At 42.2% G+C, this 20,673-nt stretch overlaps 1 protein-coding gene across 3 annotated transcripts in view; it reads right to left on the bottom strand.

The window, feature by feature from the left end:
• PLEKHG1 (pleckstrin homology and RhoGEF domain containing G1) overlaps window positions 1-20,673 on the bottom strand; it is a 134,054-nt gene that overhangs the window by 31,937 nt on the left and 81,444 nt on the right. For all 3 annotated transcript variants that reach the window (XM_056486225.1, XM_056486226.1, XM_056486227.1), the window contains one exon: window positions 14,106-14,644. In XM_056486225.1, coding sequence (XP_056342200.1) covers window positions 14,106-14,644 — 539 coding nt within the window. The remainder of the gene's footprint in view (window positions 1-14,105; window positions 14,645-20,673) is intronic.

Raw genomic sequence — 20,673 nt, 5'->3', positions numbered from 1 at the left:
CAGATACCTGCAGCAGACACACAGCAAAAAGCTCCAGGAATCCAAGTTTTTGTGAAAAAGGTGGACCTGGACAGTCTCAACACCTTGGTGTCATGCAGACCAGGCCCCACACAGCAACACACTGCTTGCACTGACTCAGCCAGTGGGACCTGTCTGATTACACTACTTTATAGGGCACGTGTGCTCCAGAAAGGCTTCATGAACTGATCCAGGAAACAGATGCATATCGGCATATAACGTCTTCTGCAAGGACAACACCACAGGCAGATCAAAGCTACCCAGACGTGGGGATTTTCCTAATTATTTCTTAGCAAATGGTACTTTACCCCCATGGTAGTCACTGCTGTGTATCAACAGCTGTTATCATCTGGAGCCATAATGAAAGGTTTGGAGCTACGAGATAAGAGGGCAGGCTGCAAACGCAATGACATGGTGCAGAAATCAATGAAATTTATCAGAACAGAGTACTGGCCTTATTCACTTTATTTGTTTCTTGTCAGCATCTATGAACCCTCTGTCGGCACCAAATGATTTGTTTATAACCTTTGCCTTTTATTGCTTCTCTGCAGCTATGGCATAAACATTGTGCTTACTTTATAGGAGAAAAAAAACCCTCACAAATGTCCATCTCCTTAGACTGATTTACAGACCATGGTTTGCACTCATGGGATTGCACAATTTTCTCCTCCCTTTTCCTTGAAACTCTCCAAAAATTAGGAGAGTCTTGCCAGACTGTTCTGCCTTTCTTGCTGGGTTTGACGTTCTCTCCATTTGTCTTTCATCATGCCAAATCTATCCAAAGGAATGTCTGCTAGAAGCTGCATATTCTAACTACTGTCTCCTCCCCCACAACTGCAAAAAAAAAAAAAGAAGAAAAAAAAAGATGGCTATAGGAATAAAATCATGAAAACCCTAACCTTAGAAGCTAAAAAAAAATTATATGGATCAGAAATGAGAGAAAACTGTGAAGAAAAGCACAAAACTATTTTCACATATTGATTAATGTTTTCCATGACCAAATTTTAGAAACCTAATGCAAATTAGTGGGACATTTTCATCTAGCCACCCCAGTTTTCCTTTGAACACATCCAAACACTTAACCTTAAAAACTTCATCTATTGTTGTTTAGATCATTGTATAAGTCAGCCATTACTGTGGTAATGTTAAAAGTACACATTAAAAGGGATAATATTAATGCTAATATTCACATAGTAATTCTAAAAACATGGGTAGAAGCCACACTGCCTTGTAAAATGAGAATCAATTTTTATCCTGCTCTGCAAGAAACATATATACTATATAAGTTCATATACACTATATAAGAGGAGGGATAGGTAATATTAAATCAAGCAGGACATGACCCAGGCAGTGCCATAGGATCACTCAGACCCTCAGTTTTCTGATACTGCCTAGATCTGTGCTACTAGTAAAGCAGTTTTTACTCCTAGGTACCACGCCATTCACATGGCCATATTTTTTCCCAACTGCCCTCCACCCAACAAAGATGTGCTTGGCCAAAATCAGATGGCTGTGCAGAGGAGGAACCACTGAAATGGTTCAGCAGCCTTAGCCCCTAAGCACTACTTCCACACCACTTGGAGGAAAACACTGCAGGCCAGAAGGAAAATATGCCACAAAATGGATCCTATTGGTAGCCTGCTAGCTAGAGCCATGCTGCCCAAACTAGCCACACACTTGTAAACTAAGAAAGTTGGGCAACAGATAAACACTAGAATAGACACTACAAAATGCTTCCCAGTGCTCATTCTGCTAATTATATAGGTAACTATAATATGTACCAACTCACCTTTCACCTGATTTTTTTCCTATTCTTTTTTCCCCATTATTTATTTTATTTATTAGTTTATTCAGCATGTATAGCAGCATACTCTGAATGCCTTGTGGTTCAAAGAATAGCATGCTATCCACACAACAGGTGGCCAAGGATGATGAATTTTGGTCAGGGCAGCTCACTGCAGCTCTTTTCAATTATTTAAAGTACTGCTCTGCAGAGCCAATGTGCATTTGTTTACTAAGCACACTTTGCTATCTTGCTCTGGTTCCTTTGGCTGTATGAGTCCAAGAGACTGAAACCTAAAAATGCTTGCACTGTCCACCCTACAGAATAAAAATTCTGAGCATGTTCTTCTGCTTTTCCTGGTATTTGGTGGGTTTTTTAATACACACATCTGAAGCTGGAAAAACCTCACAGAGACCAAAGCATGGACAAGTCTGAAACAGCAGCCCCTACCTGGGGCTATGCCCACTAAGGCACAGCACAATCTTGCCACTGACCAACAGCCTAAGCCAGGTCTTTCTGCTTCCTTCAGCAGTGTGAGCAGAAAGCTGCTGTGCTCCCTGTGCTTTCTCCTCATCCTTTCCATTTGCTTTATATCCCTCGGTACCATGAATGTTAGACTGCCACTGGTCAGCAGCAGCAAAGCTCTGCCCTTGAGGGAAAGGGGTGTGTCAGGCCTTGCAGGTGGGCCTCAGAGGACACAGCAACATGTCCAAGGATGTGCTTGGAGAGCACTAACCCTGCCATCAAGGGAAAGCACATGGAGAAGACCTCCCAGCACTGGCAGCCAGCCACCCTCCAAATAGGAGCAGCCAAAGTACCCCGTCTGCTTTGCGCAGTCTGTGAATGTAGACACTGTGATTGATTTGTCTCCTCTCCAATATCCCTGCAGAAGAGCAGTCTCTGAGCTGGCAGGAGGCCACCTCACCAGCAGCAGGCTGGGTGGATGGTGGAGGATCCATCCCAGCTCACCTGTGCTTCCAGCTTCCCCCTAAGTGCCACTCTACACGTGCAGCTGGCTCACACGCAGCCCGCGCGCAGCGGTAATAAACAGTGACACAGTAAGACGATACTCTGCTGACTGACTGCATGCAGAAAGGGCAAAGATTGATGGTGGGAGCACTCGTGAGAACGTGGAATGAGGAAAGACTAAAAATAGAGAAGCAAATGCAAGCTTTATTTCCACTGTTTAGCAGTGCAGAGTGAGGCGATCATGACAGAGATCTCCCTCCACACAGTCAGGGGTTTGTAAATAAGTTAACAGTACTAACTTAAATTTTACCTAGAGAAGTGGATTTAAAAAAAAAGTATTTTTTCTATGTAGCTATTCCTGAGGGACAGATTTTAGATAATCAACTTCCTCACCTGTATTATGGATATTAAAACACTGTCCCATTTGCAGCTACTAAGGCCTGAAGTAGTGACCCCTGGTAGGTCCCCTTAGCTTCATCCATGGAAAGCCACAGGGGGAGTTGTGTGTCAGCCAAAATTAGCAGTGAGGAATTCCTGAGTCCTAACACTGCCTTGCACCTTGAAAACACACGCTTCCTTTGGTTTAGGCTGCCTTTGAACAGTTGTGCCCATGCAGACATGAGCACAGGCACAGTCGCATGCAAAGCTGGAAATTTCTAGGGCACATCAATGTCAACAATTTAACAGTCAGGAGATCTTGTCACAGGACTTCAAGCTGTCAGAGCACAGCTAATCTCAGGAAATGAACTGAAGAATTTGCCCTGGAAAACTCAGCCCCTCAACACTCTGTTGCACTGGATCCATTCACAGGGGCCCTGGGCAAGGACAGCATGCATGGCTGGGAGGCAGCAGAACAGCTTCCTGCAGCTGTGGGTTCCCCACGCTGCTTTAGAGCCTGAGCCTTTCAAGCAAGCTCTGCACATCCTCTTGCCCCTGCCCCAGTGTCAGAGGATGCCTGGATCAGTTCCCAGCACTGTCCCACAGCTCCCTTCCATGACTGGGGTGGGAGGAGGCACACGTGCTACAATGACAACTCCACCAGTCCAGGGTCTTATGTCCTTTATTTTGGCCCAGTGTATGCTTTCTTCTTGTGTCCCATGAGACATTTTAGCATGAATGCTGTGCCTATAAAGCTCTCTGGCGGGGTCAAAACTTGACACCAGATGATCCAGCATTGAACTGTCACCCTGCCTGGATGGACTGTTCTCATGGATGTTTGCCTTCTTTGTCGTAGTGAATTTTCGCTCTGATGAAAAACAGTCAGAGTTCAATAATATAGCTTTGTTCAACTGCAGGAATTCCATGCTAAAATCTCCCATATTAAAAAGACACCTTGGAAGGAAGGCTGTCAATTAAATCAAGCTGCAATTTGACACAGGTGCATTAAAAGCACTCAAATTGAATCTGTGATTGATGGATTGTGCACAGACAAGTCCTGTAAATGGTCCATCATTTGTAAAGATGATTATGGGTAAATCACCTGGAACAGAAAGTCATGTGAAACCCCACTTAAGACACTTCAGCACACTAACTTATTGAAGTTGAAAACAACTGATTAAAACCAAGTCCCACATTTATTTTATCAGCCAGCACCCACTACCACACCGTAGTTACAAGATTTTTTCCCCAGAAGCTGGCTCTCAAAACTGCTGCTCAGAGGTGTGGTAAGAAGCAAGTTCAGAGCACAGGTGGAGATCATGGGATTACAAATGCTATCAGTAGTTTACTGACATGTCATTAAAAAGTTATGTGATGGCCTCATCCAATGCCTTTCTAAAGTTAAAAGGAAACACAGAAACAGTAATGAAAAAAGCCAAATGAAAATAATTAATAGTAATTAGGATGTCAAATAGTTCGAGGTTGCCAGACAGATGAACTGCTGTAAAGATTTCTAGATCTACATCAATGGTGTCAATCATCATCATCATTCAATAAACTCAATCTTACTCAAAAAAGTACTGGCTGGAAGTGTTCAGTAATTATAAATTAAAAAAAAAAAAAAAGTTAATCAGGACAGCTATAAATTAATTCTCACATTTTAGTTGGCCTGATTATAAGCTTATTGAACCATAATCAAACAAAACACTGAGAATTATTAAGGCATATTTGACTTTCCAATATGCAAATCATCCAGGAAAAGAACCTGAGCCTTGTGGTGTAGACTCTTGCCCTGTTAAATAAACTTTCCACAATTTGTAAGGCAAATTAATGTTACCATTTTTTAAAAAATATCTCAATATGCTTACAAGTTAAGTGGGACATTCCAGAAGAGAAATGTTTATTTTAAAACACAAGAAAGGAAACTGAAAGAGTCTGTTTTCCAAAGAATGAAAATGCAAACCCAGCAAAATGGAGAAAATCTGCACACATCCTAAACACACACTGATCTTAACCTTAGTAACCACGTGATTACCAGAGACTTCTGGATGGCTTTCCATATTAATATAAGAATAGCAATGAAATGGAACTTTATAGTGGGTGGTTTGCAATGAAAAACTTTGTTTAAGTGTCTTATTTGCAAAATGGTCTTCTCATTAAACAGGTAAAATAGCAGGTACCTCCACACCTTAATTTGCAGGAGTGGTAAGAGCAGAAAAGAGAGAGACTACTGTGTGGTTTGTTTAGCACTCAGGCTTAAAGATCATGGATTACTAGAACACTGTTCACTGGCAACTAATATTTAATAACAGTGATATAACAACTTAAAAAGTAGTCAAATATTTCCATGGACCAAAATGGAAACGGGTATAATACACAAAGGAAATTCCAGAAACTATGGCCTGGCTGGAAATGCAGAAATGTCTTTGCCTTTAAGATATCACCTCCATATGTTGAAATTTCTTTACAGAAAATCCCAGTCATTCTGCAAAAAATATATAACCTCCTTAAAGCATCGTAATGTTTACAGAAAATTTTGCAGCATAAGTTATACTTCCTCTCCCCCCTCTCAGCTCTCAGACCTCTTCTTCACAGTTTTCCTGCCCACTCTATAAACTTCTGCAGAGCTGCTGCTGCTGCTCTGCTCTGTGGAGCTCCTTATCCACGGCCAGTAAGCACCAACAAGATGGAGGGCAGAGGTGAACAGACCTCTCCTTTGTTCCTTCCTGAATCCCAGAAGGGTTCTGTGCATCCCCCTAGGCAGGGATACAACCTCCTGCTCCAGCCCCAGTGCACTCACAGGAACAACAATCCTGCCCACCAGCAGCACTCCTAAATGGCACACTCCCTATTTAAATTACATCTTCCCCTTGCCTCCCTGCTCCCAAAAGAATAAAGCTTTCTGGAACAGAAGATTAACTTTCATCCTTTTATCTGTATTCATTCACATTCAGCAAGTGGGTAGGAGGTTGCAGACAGCACGGTCGAATGATTTACGCCCTGCTGCCAGAAAAGGGAGGACAAGAGCAACAGCAGCCAGGCTTTTCGGCAATTCTGTGCCTCCCTGGAAGAGCAGCAGCCCTCCCTGCTGCTTCTCTCCCACCCACAGCTTTAGAAAGGCTCACTGTACATTTATAGACAGCTCATTTATTACTGCAGTGTAACTCACTCTTCTGTGCTGTCCAAACACAGCTGACCTTAAAACAAACCCAAAGCTATGGCTATACATTTGTGCTGTCCTAATGTCTGCAATCCCAGGCAACCAGTGAAGCAATCACCTGGCAAAGACAGTCTCTGTCCCAGCAAGTTTCTACAAGGTAGCTGTAAGATAAGAACTGGATGCAAAGTACAGGTGAAGGAAACAGAAGGCAGCAATGACATCATATTCAGTGTCTTTCAGGCACTTGGGAAGATACTGAATGAAAGAAATTTAAGAATGTTGCCAGCAGAAATAAGACTGAAACAGTGATGATGCTGATAAGAAAAACCATGCATCAGTATATTTAAGACTGGCTTTGCGTATTTCCTGTGAAGTTAGTTTACAAACAGCTCTCTGTTCATGCTGCAGCATAAGCACATGTTACACCACACAAGTTGTTTATTAGGTTATTTCTGGTTGTCCATAACACATTATATTCCTACTGAACAGCTACAAAACCTCTTTTCCCAAAACCCAGAACCATTCCCATCCTGCCCAGCAAAATTAGGTTTGGTTTTGCTTCTGCTTTTGTTAGGTATCATTAAAGGGCACATATGATGAGGAGTTTACAGCATATGTAGCTGGAAAACCACTTTTGTTCAAGACCTTGGAGCTCCAGAAACAACAAAACTATTTAAGACACAAACACAAAAACCAGTTTGTGTATACTCCGGCTACTTTAGGTTGCTTAAGGATGTTTAATATGGCTCACACACAGGAAGGAAGAAGTCCACAGGGAAAACTGAACTATCCCTGCAGTGCATCAGAACAAAGAAGTCTGATTTACTTTAGGTATTTCTTTAAGGGTAGCCAGAATAGCTATTTATACCTATTTGGTAACTTACCCTGTAGTGTTCCTAGCTACCTCCCTCCTCACCAGTCTGCACTGGTCCTGATTTGTAAATAGCAACTCCAGAAAGAAAACACAACACTAATGTTCTCGAATAAAGCTACTTACAAAATAATTACAAATTAATTAAGTGGAACATTTTTCTGCTCTGATTTATATTGCTGTAATTCTGTTTAAATTCACAAACTTCCAGAAGGCCTCTTGGACATGTACTGAGATGCTTCAGTTTCAGCTGTCATATCTCAATATCACCGGAAAAAATTTTCCTTGCTTTTAGGCTAAGCTTTCACTAAGGAGGTCAGTCAGAATTTGACACTGCTCTTTCTTCACAGATGAAAGAAAAGCAGTGAGAGAGTTCAGCTCAAAAATTTTACAAATGATAATCACAATTAAACTTATCACTGTTGCATAATCATACTACACTTATACAAACCACAATATTTGTTTTTCATGTAATTTAAATTGTTTATCCAAAATTTCACACGCAACTTATGTCAGCAATCCAAAGGTATCTTTCTCAGGTATGCAGGTTAGCAGGCATAGAAAAGGAGGTCACGTGTAGAAATTAACTATAATGTGGGAACAAACATTATGGGATGCCTTAGCTATATCGGGATTCCCAGGTCTTGAATCTACAAAGAATTAATTTTCAGAGCTACACTATCCAGCAAACCCAGAGCACAAGCAGCTATGCTTTTACTAATACATCACAAGGGACAATGTGCACACTGCAGTCTTCAGAGCAGACTTTTTAACTAACTGCTGAAAGCACAGAAGGAGACGTCCTCTAGCTGCAGCACCGGGAGACAGGAAACAGGGAACAATAACATTCCAGCACTGACTTCCTCTCAGAAGGGTTTCCCTTAATCACTGGTGCCCCAACACGTATCTGCCTCTAACACCCAGCGTTTCCCCTGGCAGGGCTTGTCCCCACCCCACAAGGGGTGCACAGCTTCAGCAGACCTGTTCACTCAGATGAAGCTTTCCGTGCCAGAAACCTGCCCCTCTAATGAGTTGTTCTAGGAGATTTCAGCAAAGCCATTCCCCCGAGGCTTTTTGAGAAAGAATGCCCTTTTTTGCTCACGTTGAAAAATTTTGGTGACCTTTCCCCTGAGAAGACAAGCACCCCCGGGCTGACTAGCAGGGACATGAACCATATCCTCATGTCTCAGGGAGAGACAGCAGCAGATTCAAGCATAATGGAGACTTTGTTTCTGAGAGTATGCCTTTAGCTGCCTTAATGTAAATTCCCCTTTTTTTGACCATATTGGGGTAGGGGGGGGGGAAGAGAAACCCTCCAAATTCACGTATTCTCAACAGGAACTTCTAGCCATGGTCCTTTGCAAGGTTCAGCTCAGGTTTCACAAGGCCTTAACCCACAGCTGCCATTCTCAGGTGCTGCCAGTGACATCTGGCTCAGATCTGATCCTCTGAGGCAAGAGCATGGAAAAGATTGTTTCCATGTCTCAGGGACTCTCTGCAAACCATACACAGTATAGAAAAGCATGCTATGTAGTTTTAGGGCAGAGGAGCACTACAGAAAGATGGATGGACAAAATGGGAACCAAGGAAAGCTTGGTGGACACACTCCTCAACTTCTGTGTACTTAAGAGGGCAGAAAATTAGGAATGGTGGTGAAAATGTTGTCAGGCCTGCTGAGAGAACTATGGAGAGAGATCTGGAATCAGCAGAGATGAAGAACATGAGAAAGATTAATACTAAAAAGCAAAAGATCACATAAGGAAATGAGACAATATACTGTGGAGAAGGGAATGGGACTTTTTCAATTGAGGAGACTTAGGTATAAAAGGAGGGGGCCAGGGACAAAAGATCTGGAGAGGAGATAGGACAGACTTCCCCTAGTTCAGTGGAGATGGTTTTAAAAAAAAAGTCACATTTGGAATTAAAGAATAGAGGAATTCATTCACGTAAATGAAGTCTCCCAGATTTCAGATGGAGTTCAGGATTTTTGAAGCTCAACCTCTGTTTACATCAAATATACGTGAAACACACGGACAATGCACACTTTAGTCCCCTCTAGTCATTCTACAGATATCAATGAACTTTTACTTATATTGTTATACTGATAGGGGTGCAGATGCAAGTATTGTAACAGTGCATTTGCATTATTCTTTCATTTTGCAAAGGCAAAACAGAAATGTTGATCTCTTTCGACAGTTACAAGCATTTATACACATATGAATGGGGCTACTGACTCCTGTGAGCTGCAAGAGCAAAACACAGATTTTTTATAACTTCAGGCACAGGGGGAAAAAGAAAAATCACTCTCTAGATTGTAGAATCATTACCCCAGAGAATAAGTGACTCTCTAATTGAAGTTTAGGTCTGTTCTAACTACATTACTACTTGAAAAAGTTGGGCTAGGTCCTGAAGAGGAAAAGGTCAGCGAGTTCTGCCCTGGCCAGTACACCTGTCAGCATGACACAAGCAGGAAGCAGAGGTATCCAATTTCTCATCACAAACTTGCCCAAAACAAGCTTCAAGCTGCACTCATTCAAAATTGTAATTATCCTTAACAGATCATCTGATAAAACATACCAAATGGTGGAAAAGTTCACTCTATCGTTGTTGCAATGCTTGCCTGTGCAAGAATCACAGCAGCGTGCCTCAAAACAATCCTAACCCAACTGTCCTTCCAGGTCACAAGCAAAATGGCTCTACTGGTGAGAAAATCAGCTGTTTTTTAATGCTTATCCAGGAGCAAAGGTGCCAAAGAGCACCTGTACAGCCTCCTCTCACTCATCCTAAGCCTGCCAAATACTTCTTGTCAGCAGTTGGAAAGAAAACTGGAAAACCTCAGCAGATCTCCAGGATCATTTAAAAATCACATTAACTACATCCCATGAAGTCAATTTCTACTGCTGTCTACCAACTTGGCACTGTTGAGATCACCCAGATACTCAAAAGGCAGCAGAAGTTACAACTTTTTACTTTATTTATTTACTTATCAGTGACTTAACACCATTGGGTCGATACAAGCATAAAAAAGGACAAAACTCTATTTTGCCCCATTCCTCCATAGTGTTTTACTTCAGGCATGACAACTCCACGTTCTAAGGACAACATAGGTTGGAAAGGACACTGCCCATAATAATGTGCTAGGCTAACTCTTAATGAGCTGACTTTTGATACTACGACTAGTACCAGGATCCTACATGCAATTTCAAAACCATATAGGTCAATAGGGTTAATAGGTCATTTGTGCTCAGCTAGTCCTGGAAACCAGCTCCTGGCACACTAAAGACAAGAAGGTAATCAAGAATAATGATCAGGCATTCACCAAGGGAAAGCTGACCAGTGTGATAACCTTTTAACTGCAAAATGACTGGTTTGGTAGATGAATGGAAAGCAGTGCATATTGTCTACCTTGACTTCAGGAAGGCTTTTAACTCCCTTAAGATCCTCATGCACAAGCTGAAGGACTTGGAGTTGGATAAGCAGACAGTAAGTCTGACTGAGAACTGGCTGAACCAACAGGACCTGAGGGTGGTGATCAAAGGCACAAAATCTAGTTGGAGGCCAGTGGCTAGTGGCATAGCCTAGGGGTTAATACTGGGTTCCATCCTGGTTTGGGCATTCATTAATGACCTGGCTAATGGGAAAGAGTGTGGATATATTAAAAAAGTTATCAAGAGAAATAAAGAAAAATAACATCCCTCCCCCACTGAAACTAATAAAAAAAAAGTTCCCACCCCTCAAAAAATCTAAAAGCCAAACAAATAGCACCCTCACCGAAGGAAGGAAAAAAAAATGCAAATTTGCTTTGCATTTTTATACCAGAAATGTAGAGAATGTAGATTCATGGATGTAAGTTTTGATATCCTCTCAGTTCTAGCCCTGAAACCTGTTTCAAAGTCCTGGAAACAACAGTAAGAACATATTATTTTTAAGTATGTTTCTACTGCCTACAGAGAATGTAGCATCAGCAAATCCCCTCTATTAGAGGACAAAATTATTAGACTACATCTCTACTGATAGTTCTCAGATGGGGGTAGAGGGTGATTAAAACAGCACCTATTTATTTTTCCCTTTTTGCTCTTATACTGTCCTCAATCTGACACCTCTTCAGATTTCAGCTCTTTGTATGTGGGTTGCCCTTCTCTTTGTCCCTCTCTCTGCCAAAAAATCCCCACCCTGAAACAAAAAAAAAAAAAAAAAAAGAAGCCCTCCCTACTACTTTTAGACTGTACATAGACTGTGTCCAGGGGTCCTGGTGGACAACAAGCTCTCCATGAGCCATCAGTGAGCCCAAGAAGGCCAATGGCATCCTATGGTGCTGAGAAAGAGCATTGCCAACTGGTCGAGGGAGGTGATCCTGCCCCTCTACTCAGCCCTGGTGAGGCCTCATCTGGAGAGCTGTGTCCAATCCTGAGTTCTTAGCACCAGAGACCTGGAGCTCCTGGAGTGGGTCCAGTGAGGGCAATGAATATGATTAGGGAGTTGAGGCATCCCTCTTATGATGAAAGGTTGAGAGAGTTGTGCTTGTTTAGCCTTGAGAAGAGGGGAATCTTGTCAATGAAGCACCTGAAGGAAGGGTCTCAAGAGGATGCATCCAGGCTCTTCTCTGTGGTGCCAGGCACTAGGGTGAGAGGCAACGGGCAGAAACTGATGCACAGGAAGTTCTGTCTGGGTATGAGCATGGTGACTGAACACTGGAACAGATTGCCCAGAGAGATTGTGGAGTCTCCCTCACTAGATGTATTTCAAGATCCATCTGAACACATTCCCATGCCATGTGCAGTAGGACAACCCTGCTTGAGCAGGGAGGCTGGACCAGATGACCCCACTAGCGGTTCTGTATTGACTGTCAGCTGAAAACTCGCTAGAGAGCTCCAGTTCCATCCAATCTTGTGCGTTAACTTTCCACTTCCTGGGTTTTCCTCATTTCCTCACATTGTTTTCCTGCTAATTATTCTCTCTCTCTCTCTCTCTCTACTTACCACTGGCTTATGCTTTACTCCACCAGCTCCCACCTTCGTGTGTCTCTTCAGTTCCCCCATACTTCTTGGGGCAGCAGTTGCCCTTGACCTCTCTCCAGCTCCCCTTTTCCCATTCTCATCACATTTCCCAACCAGCTGCCAAATCTGACCCATATTCATCTGGAAAATAAGACAAATCAAGCTTCTTCCCTTCATCTCAGTTTGGCTCAGCAGCAGTTATCTGCCTGCCAATCTAAATGGCCTCAAATCACAGAGGCCCAGATAATCAAGGGATCCTGAGAAACTTTTAAAATGGGCCCTTCTGAAGAAGTTTGCTCCCAGTCACGCTTCCCTTCCCTGAAACCAAGAGAAGAACATTCTGCACTGGTTGAGGCAGCTGTTCCAGCTCTCCCCCACTGTTTTCACCATCTGGGGAAGCAGCTCTTTTGAGGCTCTTGCATCCTCAGCACCTACCTATGAGAAGCTCCACTGCCAACCACTCCATGTCTCAAATAGGCTGTCTAGTTTACACAAAGCTTTCTAGATTCATTATTAGTTGCTGCAGGAAATAGGCTTGGGCATTTCACAGGTTCCCAATTCCTTCAGTTCTTCCAGAACTAAAAATGTTTTTGTCTTATTTACATCTACTGTAGTGATGCTTGAAGTATTTTCTAGAAAGTATTTATTGGTATTCCTGCTTGTAATTGGAAAATATGTTAGAAGTTATTAATTTGAGTCTTTGGTTTCTCAAGTTGTACAGTTTACAGCATAGGAGGATGAGTGAGGGTTAAGATTTCCAAACCCATGGAAGTCATGCCTAGTGAGTGGCTACTATGCAGAGAAGCTGACTTGGCTCTGCAGCATCTGACAACCTTAAACACTCCAAAATGAAACTCGGGCAACAGCTGAATGTAGCAAAGCAGCACCAGCTATGGCAACCAGTGACATCTTGCAGAAACAGCAACCTTTCTCAGAATTTTGCAGGGTGAGGTACTAGTGTTTTAATCACAAAATGCATTTGAGTTATCAAAGCCTTCACACTTTTCCCCTGCTATTGTGGTTAGAGCTGCAGGTGGGGAGTGTGCCTTCAGCTGTCTGATATTCCTATCTCAGATGACCACAGACACCTACCTGGGGCTCTAAGTTCTACAAACAGCACACTGAGCGCTTCTTTATAAGCACTACAAACAATAGTCAAGGGACTCAATTGTTATCTTCAAACATGCAAAGAAGAATGATGCTGATGGCACAGACACAAGTACAGAGTGAAAAGAACAATTCTCAGGACTCATCCATATTTTTCCCTGCACTAGAAAGAGGAAATGAAAGGTACTGTTAGGCTAGGGATTAGACAAAACCTCTACTGCTGCTAATAAATGCTACACCCATTCTGAATAAGAAAATGTAATTCCTTTGTATTACAGCCAAACAACAGTATTTTCCAGCAGATACCTATGCCATATTCAATACTACAGGCCAAGGACAGAGAGAGAACAGACTACAGCTGTGAACTGTATGAAAGGGACAGGGGAAAAGGCAGAAAAGAACAGGACTAGAGGCCAGTAAAAATGAGTAAGTAAGACCCTTAAAAGCATATAAAGAGGCAGCTAAAGCTGTCTTGCTTCTTGCTATACATTTTAGGACACAGAGCAATTTAATTTTTTTTTTAATATAAAAATATAAGATTTTTTTACTGCAAAACATATATCACTCTTTGTTCACTACTACTGCCAGCAGTAGTTTTTTCTGTCATGGTTTTTTCTGTCATTTCTTCATGAACACGTAGTAACACTTAGATTTATCTAATCAAATAAAAACTAGAAACACATTTGAACAACTATGTTAAACTAATTTATAAAGACCAGCAAATGACAGTTCCATCGTCAGGTCCATCTGCCCCAGTGTGAAACCAAACAATGTAAAAATGGCATTATGGAACAGTTAACAGTGTCTTAAGCAAGCCCCTACCTTGACAATGCTCTTGAGATCCTGCACATACATCCTCTCTGTCTCCAGAATCTCTTGGACGACTCTGTCGACGTAGAGGAGCTTTGGGCTGGTGGGCTCTGTGACCAGGGACATGGCACAGTTTTTGCCTGCTCCTTTTGCTTCTGCTTTCCTTGGCATGCTTGGCCTTTTCTCAAGGCTTTCCTCAGGATCCTCTTGCTCCACAGCAGAGTTTTTGCGTGTCTTGTTACTGGAAAATCGCCTGGCTGGGACCAGTTCTAGCTTGATGGCACCTGTTTCTTTATCCTGGTTAAACAAACCCAAGTGGCTGTTTGAAACCAAGGTCATTCTGCTTCCAAAGGAGCAGTGGCTGTCCCTGGAGGATGCAGAGGAGGAAGTGGAACTGAAGCTGACAGGGCGGTCACTGTCTGACAGGTCCATGGTCCTTTTTTCACAGTAGTGGAAAGATCTGCTCTCCTTGTGCAAATTGTCCTCCTTCTTCTTGGAGTCAAGGGCCTCTGTCACAGCTGGTACAACATCAAGAGGTAAGTGGAAGTCATCTAAACAAACAAACAAAACAGACAGAAGAAGTGGGTTTATTGTTGCTGCTCCAGGTAATGGAAAAGTTGGGGGCAGATACTCTTAAAGCTTTTTGCATAGAAAGTGCCAAAACTCTGTTTAAACCAAAAGACAACCAAAACAACATGGTTTGGGGGTCATGGTAACTCTAATGCCTTTTAGGTTGTGGGGAATCGCCCACCAAGGGCTACAACACCACATTCCTCCTGCTTACGCTTCTGTCTCTGGCACATCCTTCTTCTGCCAGTGTGTCGGGTTTGTTGCAAGCACATCCACTGCCCAGACTCAGCACAGGAGAAAAACAGAACTCAAAACATTTACCCTAAGTTACAAAAGACCCCCATAACTTTAGCGGGAGCAGTCCCTGCTATCTCCCAGCTGAGCCCTGATCCTGGCTTGGGAGGTTTGGAAACCTCAAGAAACACACAGTGGTACCAGAAAGTGTCTTTCATTTTGAATCCTGTAAAGCCAACAGTCTTAAAAAAACCTGAAAGCAGTTATCAATTACCAACTCTGTGGCTTGTACAAAAATACTACAAGCAGAATGATTTCCCAAAGAAAATAATGTAGTTTCTGAAGAAAGAGTCCCCACAGGAAACAGTGCTGCCAAATAATTCAGTTTTCTACTGGGAAAATAAGTAATTCTTAAACTCTTCTGCTTAAGCCAGAATATTACCCCCTGCTGAACTGACCCAAAGCTGTTTTTCAGATCAGTGCAACAACAAAATAAGATGTCTGTCTTCCTGTTGGCATTTCAATTCTGCTTTATTTTCCTTGCCAAAATGCCCTGCAGGACACTGCCCACGATGCAATGCAGATTTGTCTTTGGCCAAGTTGTGTGTAATGCAGCATGACAATCTGCAAAAGTAGCTGCAGGTAAATTCAAAAGCTTTGCTTCAGTAAGAAGTGTCCTCCCCAAAGAAATCTTGCCACAAACTCATGGAGTCTCATAATGCCTGTCCTGTGGAAAAGGGAATCTTGTAACAATTTAGGACGAAAAGCAATACTGAAGCTACCCACAGAGCGGTAGCTGCGTCCTTATTTTAGTCCAGCGACAACTTTTCAAAAATCATCCCAGTAATTACAGCCCTTGACAACAGTTTCAGTAAGGAAACCATAAAGCTGCAAATCAAACCCGCCCAACCTTTAAGGTGGCCCTTCTTGAACCGAGTCAGACTTGCTGTGCAATTACAAGCAGAACCCTCCCGGACACACAGCTCACAGAGCAGGGGCAGCATTTCAACCAAAGCCGAATGCAACTCTCCCACTTTTCAAAGTAAATCCAAAGCAAACAGAGATAAAATACCACAGAAGAATGTTTTGATTTATTTGGCCTATCTTGAATGCATAAGATTCATTTGTATGTGAGTAATTACGAGCACCATTTCAGTCATGAGGGGATTAGCTTTCTATTAAGGAGAAATATTGCCCTCAAGGTGATGCATAGAATTAACACTGAGAGTAATTTGCTCATTACAAGGGTTAGAAATTGGCCATTTGATTAAAAACCTAATTAAGCAGGTCTGTAACTCTGGTTTTATCTTGTAGTCTGAAAATCAATAGCCTTTTTTTTGTGCCAGATTCTTCTAATTTTGAAGCATCTAAGTGTATTTTCTTACCCTTTTTGAATAAACTACATCATGTTCCAATTCCAAAATAAAAATATAAGCAATAAATGGGGGAAAAGTTAAAACAGAAAAATGCAGTGAAATTCTCTTGTTTCTAGGTGGGTACAGAAAGTGATGTGTGCCTTGCTATTACTTGTGATAAGAAAGTATACATTTTTGATAAGAAAGAATGTATTTTTGTTATCAGCTTTGGATCATTTTTCACATTCAAGTTAGAAAGCACAACACTGCTGAATGAAAAATGCCCCCTTGAAAAATGCACAGGATAAACAAGATAACAGGGGTAACACTTCCGCTAACTTACTCCAAGGTATTTTACTAAAATTACATGACAAAGAAACATTTGATTAGCTACGTTTAGGAGGGAAGTAAAAATCCTTATGAAATTCTATTACCACACATCCTTTTTTTCCTGTTTCATTGACATGTGGTCTGCCTCTCAGGTAATAACCCAAAGGCATTAGTATGTAGTATTTGCTGTGCAAAAATTTTCATTAGTATAAAAAACAAAACACAGTCCATGTCAATGACCCCGGAGTCAGAAAAAATGTTAAAAGTAGTTTTACATAGGACACACTACTAGCCAGAAGCATTAGGAGAACTTAACATGTCTTAGAAAACCAAAGCAAACCCACTTATTCTCTTGTTTAATAACAGTGTTATTGCTTATTTAAAATGCTGAGGATTAGTTGTAATAGTTAAAATTAGCTTGTTCTTTAACACCTGTATTCCCAGTGACCTTGGCAAACACCGGCCACCTGCAAGGCATGGCTAATTAATTGCATGCAACATGGCTGACTCAAGTTCCTCTATTTTTTATACAAATTGCTATTCCTGTATGCTTCTACATAAATTACACCAAACTAGGTATTTGCTGCTTGGTCTATTTTGTCCCCAAAGCCTCATCCTGACTATTTATCTCAAAAGTTACTTTCTACTTCATTTTTACTCCTTTCCCAGCCAGATGTAAATTGTCATTTGGCTTCTCTGTGGAGAGCTCTGTTACAATTTTGTCCATTATGTCTCCAACCAGTAAATATGTTTTGCACTCTGATGACACTGACAGAAGCCCAGTGTTCCTGCAGAGCAGCAGGCAGACACCTATGCAGCTGGCACACCTGGAAGTAAGGCAGGGCACAGCAGACCAGGAATTTCAGCATGGCACAGAACCCGGAAGCAGCTCCCTTTCCTCAGCTAGCAAGTCCCATACCAAACACTCTGCTCATGGAAATCAGGGCTTGGGGGCATTCCCTGGTTCTGGCCAGCTCTCAGTTCCTGCAGGCATAGGTAGCTGTGAAAAACCTATAGCCTTCCCACTAACACAGGATCTGTAAATTTTCCAAGGCTTCACAAGTTTGTATTTAGAAACCCATCTGAGCATTGTATTTGGCACATCTCAAATCCTGTGCTCAGTGTTGGGCCCCTCCCTGAAAGAAAGACATTGAGGGGCTGGAGTGTGTCCAGAGAAAGGCAACAGAGCTGGGGAAGGGTCTGGGGCATGAGTCCTATGAGGAGCATGTGAGGGGGCTGAGGGTATCTAGCTCAGACAAAGGAGGTTCAGAGGAGACCTTATTGCTCTCTATAACTACCTGAAAGGAGGTTGTAGCCAAGTGGGAGTTGGCCTTTTCTCCCATATAACAAATGATAGGACAACAGGAAACAGCCTCAAGTTGCACCAGGGGAGGTTTAGATTGGATATCAGGAAATATTTCTTTACCAAACAGGCTGTCAAGCACTGGAACAGGCTAAACATGGAAATGGTGGCGTCACCATTCCTGGAGGTAAAGATGTGGCACTTGGTGACATGGTTTAGTGGTGGACTTGGCATAACCATTGGGCTGACAGTTGGACTTGATCATCTTAGAATACTTGGGCAGGAAAATAACCTCTACTATTACTCTTGCTGTTAAAATTAGGAACAGAGTTTTTAGATGATTTCTGAGTTACAAGTGCATCAGGACAGAGAGCAGTTGAATGGAGTTCACTGCCACAGCCACATGCCCATCCTCTTTTCTCTTGTCAGAGTCTGTATTTGCTTTTCAGAACTCTGAAGAGTAGTTTTACCCTGCAGTTGTACCACAAAGTAACTTCACTCTTGCACCAGCTACCTAAGGTCTCTAGCAAATGCCTGGTGAGAAAATCATAAATGAATTGATGAGTGAAGAGAGAGTAAACAGCCTCCCCCAGGACTGCTCTCTATGAATTATAACTGACCCAGTGCCTTTGCAAACCCTGCAACCTCTTGCAAATTTCTGTCTTTCATACAAACTTAGTATAAAAAGCAAGTAATTTGTCCCATACCCTGTGGGACTGATTTACAAGCCTACTCCAACCCATCCTCCCAGTCTCAGCAGCAGCACCAGTGGGTAGGTGCACTCACCAAAACTCAGGCTGCAAACACTGTGTGAGATGGTAGGTACCCCCAGAGCCTGTGGAGCCACACACTCTGAGCAAGTCTTCTATACCCTGACCCATGTCTGGCCTGGTTCACCGCTTTTTTTGTTAGGCTTTCTTTTGGTTACTGAACCTTTTCAAGGATGAACCAAAATAATATTGAGAACTTTTGTCAGTTGTGAATAACGGTATTTAACTCAGTCGGGGAAGAAAAAAAAAAAAGAAATCTTCAATTTGCATACTTTAATTAAGGAATAACAGTAATTACTTGTTAGTTCAGCACTGAAAGGAGGATAATTACTACTTGTCCCTACTCACAAGGAAACACGCTCCCCAAACAAGGTCATTTCTTGTTTGTGCCTTTGCATTAATTCAGTTACTCTCTCCCCCTTCCCAGCCCCTGCTCCTGTGTCACACACACACACACTGGCATGGCACGACCCCAGAGTGCTCCCCAGCAGGAACAATGACACGTCCCTACTCCACAGACATGCAAGGGCAAGGAATACTACTGCTTCATCCCAACAGGCAGCTCTAATATTAGTTACAAGACTGAAGGCACATGCAAAACAACCATCTTGGCATGTCTCAGGGTTTCACTGCGCAGTCATAAACAAGTTCTCACCAAAAATGCATAACCTTCTTCTATCACTTGCTTTTCTTTAACAAAAACCTCCTTCCTGTAATTATATTCCTGGTAACGAGAAATGGTTTTCCATTATCTCTGCAGCGTTGGGTATGCTAGAGCATTAGCATACAATGAGAGATAAAATGCTTTGTCTTTAAATACAAAACTGACTTAAAGATCCCCAAGTCCTGTCTAAATATAGGTGTTTATTCCTCTAAGTTGTTTACTGCACATGAAATTTTACGACATACTGCACAAGTGAAAATCAAAAAGTCAATTCATATTTATGATTAGCATTGTTGTTGCCTTTCTCCTGGCAAGCAAAAGAGCACCTCAGGTGTTATCTACAAAGTCGACATTATCAGAAATGACAGTCTTTACATCCTCCAGAGTTTAGCTACAAAAAAAGCGACGAGACTACAAGAAATATCTTTCCTGTTTTTTTCTTTCCCTGAGATATCTTCATGTTTCAAATAATTTTGGCATTCATATTGTGGATGCAGTTAAGCAAACTAGTTTAGAACAATTTCCACATTCAGTATCAAATTCAAAATGCAACTCTGGAATTGAGAAACAAAAACACTCTACAGCTTCCTGACTGAGAAAGATTAAAATCCATCCACTACCGATCCCAGATGATGTTAAATACACTCCCTGTATCTTCTGCTCTGAATCCTGTCCAAGTGGGGGTCAGCAGATTTTTAATCACTAAATTTTCTATATGAATACATATCAGTTCTAAAAAGAACACCCTCTGTGAAAAATATCACACTAGAGAGCTAAACTATTTGCAGGATTAGATGTCTAGTCTGGACTGTCACAAACGATACTCTGCCAAGTATTTTAACTGAACTTTGAGCACCAGAAATCCCATTTATTAGAAATCTCACAAGAGGGGAAAAGAGTTACCAACTATTGTGCTCCTATCAGTCCAATTACTGTCCCCCCACCCCCACGCCCTGCAGTACTTAAAGCAGAACAGCCTCTGTCACAACCAAGCACGCCAATACCCGAGAACATTATTGCAAGGGAAAATCCTCTGCGACAGTATCTCACCGCTGAGGAATGTCTCTGGCTCCTCACACCCGGGCTGAACAAGTCCTCTCTATTTCTCAGTCCTCTCCGAAGAGCCCCCGACCTACCTGTGCGGCAGCGGAGAGGCGCGGGCTCTGACTTCAGCTGCTCCCGAATTAGCTCATTGGGCACTCAGGTAAAATGAGAAGCTCTTACTAGTCCGTACAGCTCCTTCACCAGAAATATTGCATGAGTCAGCTTTTATCTATCAAAACCCTAAACACAAAGGCTTCACAGAAACCTGATTCACAACTTTCTCATCGCCTTTTTCCCAGCGCACCGACGG

The sequence above is a fragment of the Oenanthe melanoleuca genome, chromosome 3 (assembly GCF_029582105.1).
Source record: "Oenanthe melanoleuca isolate GR-GAL-2019-014 chromosome 3, OMel1.0, whole genome shotgun sequence".
Lineage (NCBI taxonomy): Eukaryota > Metazoa > Chordata > Aves > Passeriformes > Muscicapidae > Oenanthe > Oenanthe melanoleuca.
The sequence above is the reverse complement of the archived record's forward strand: the minus strand, read 5'-3'. Positions and strand labels throughout refer to the sequence as shown.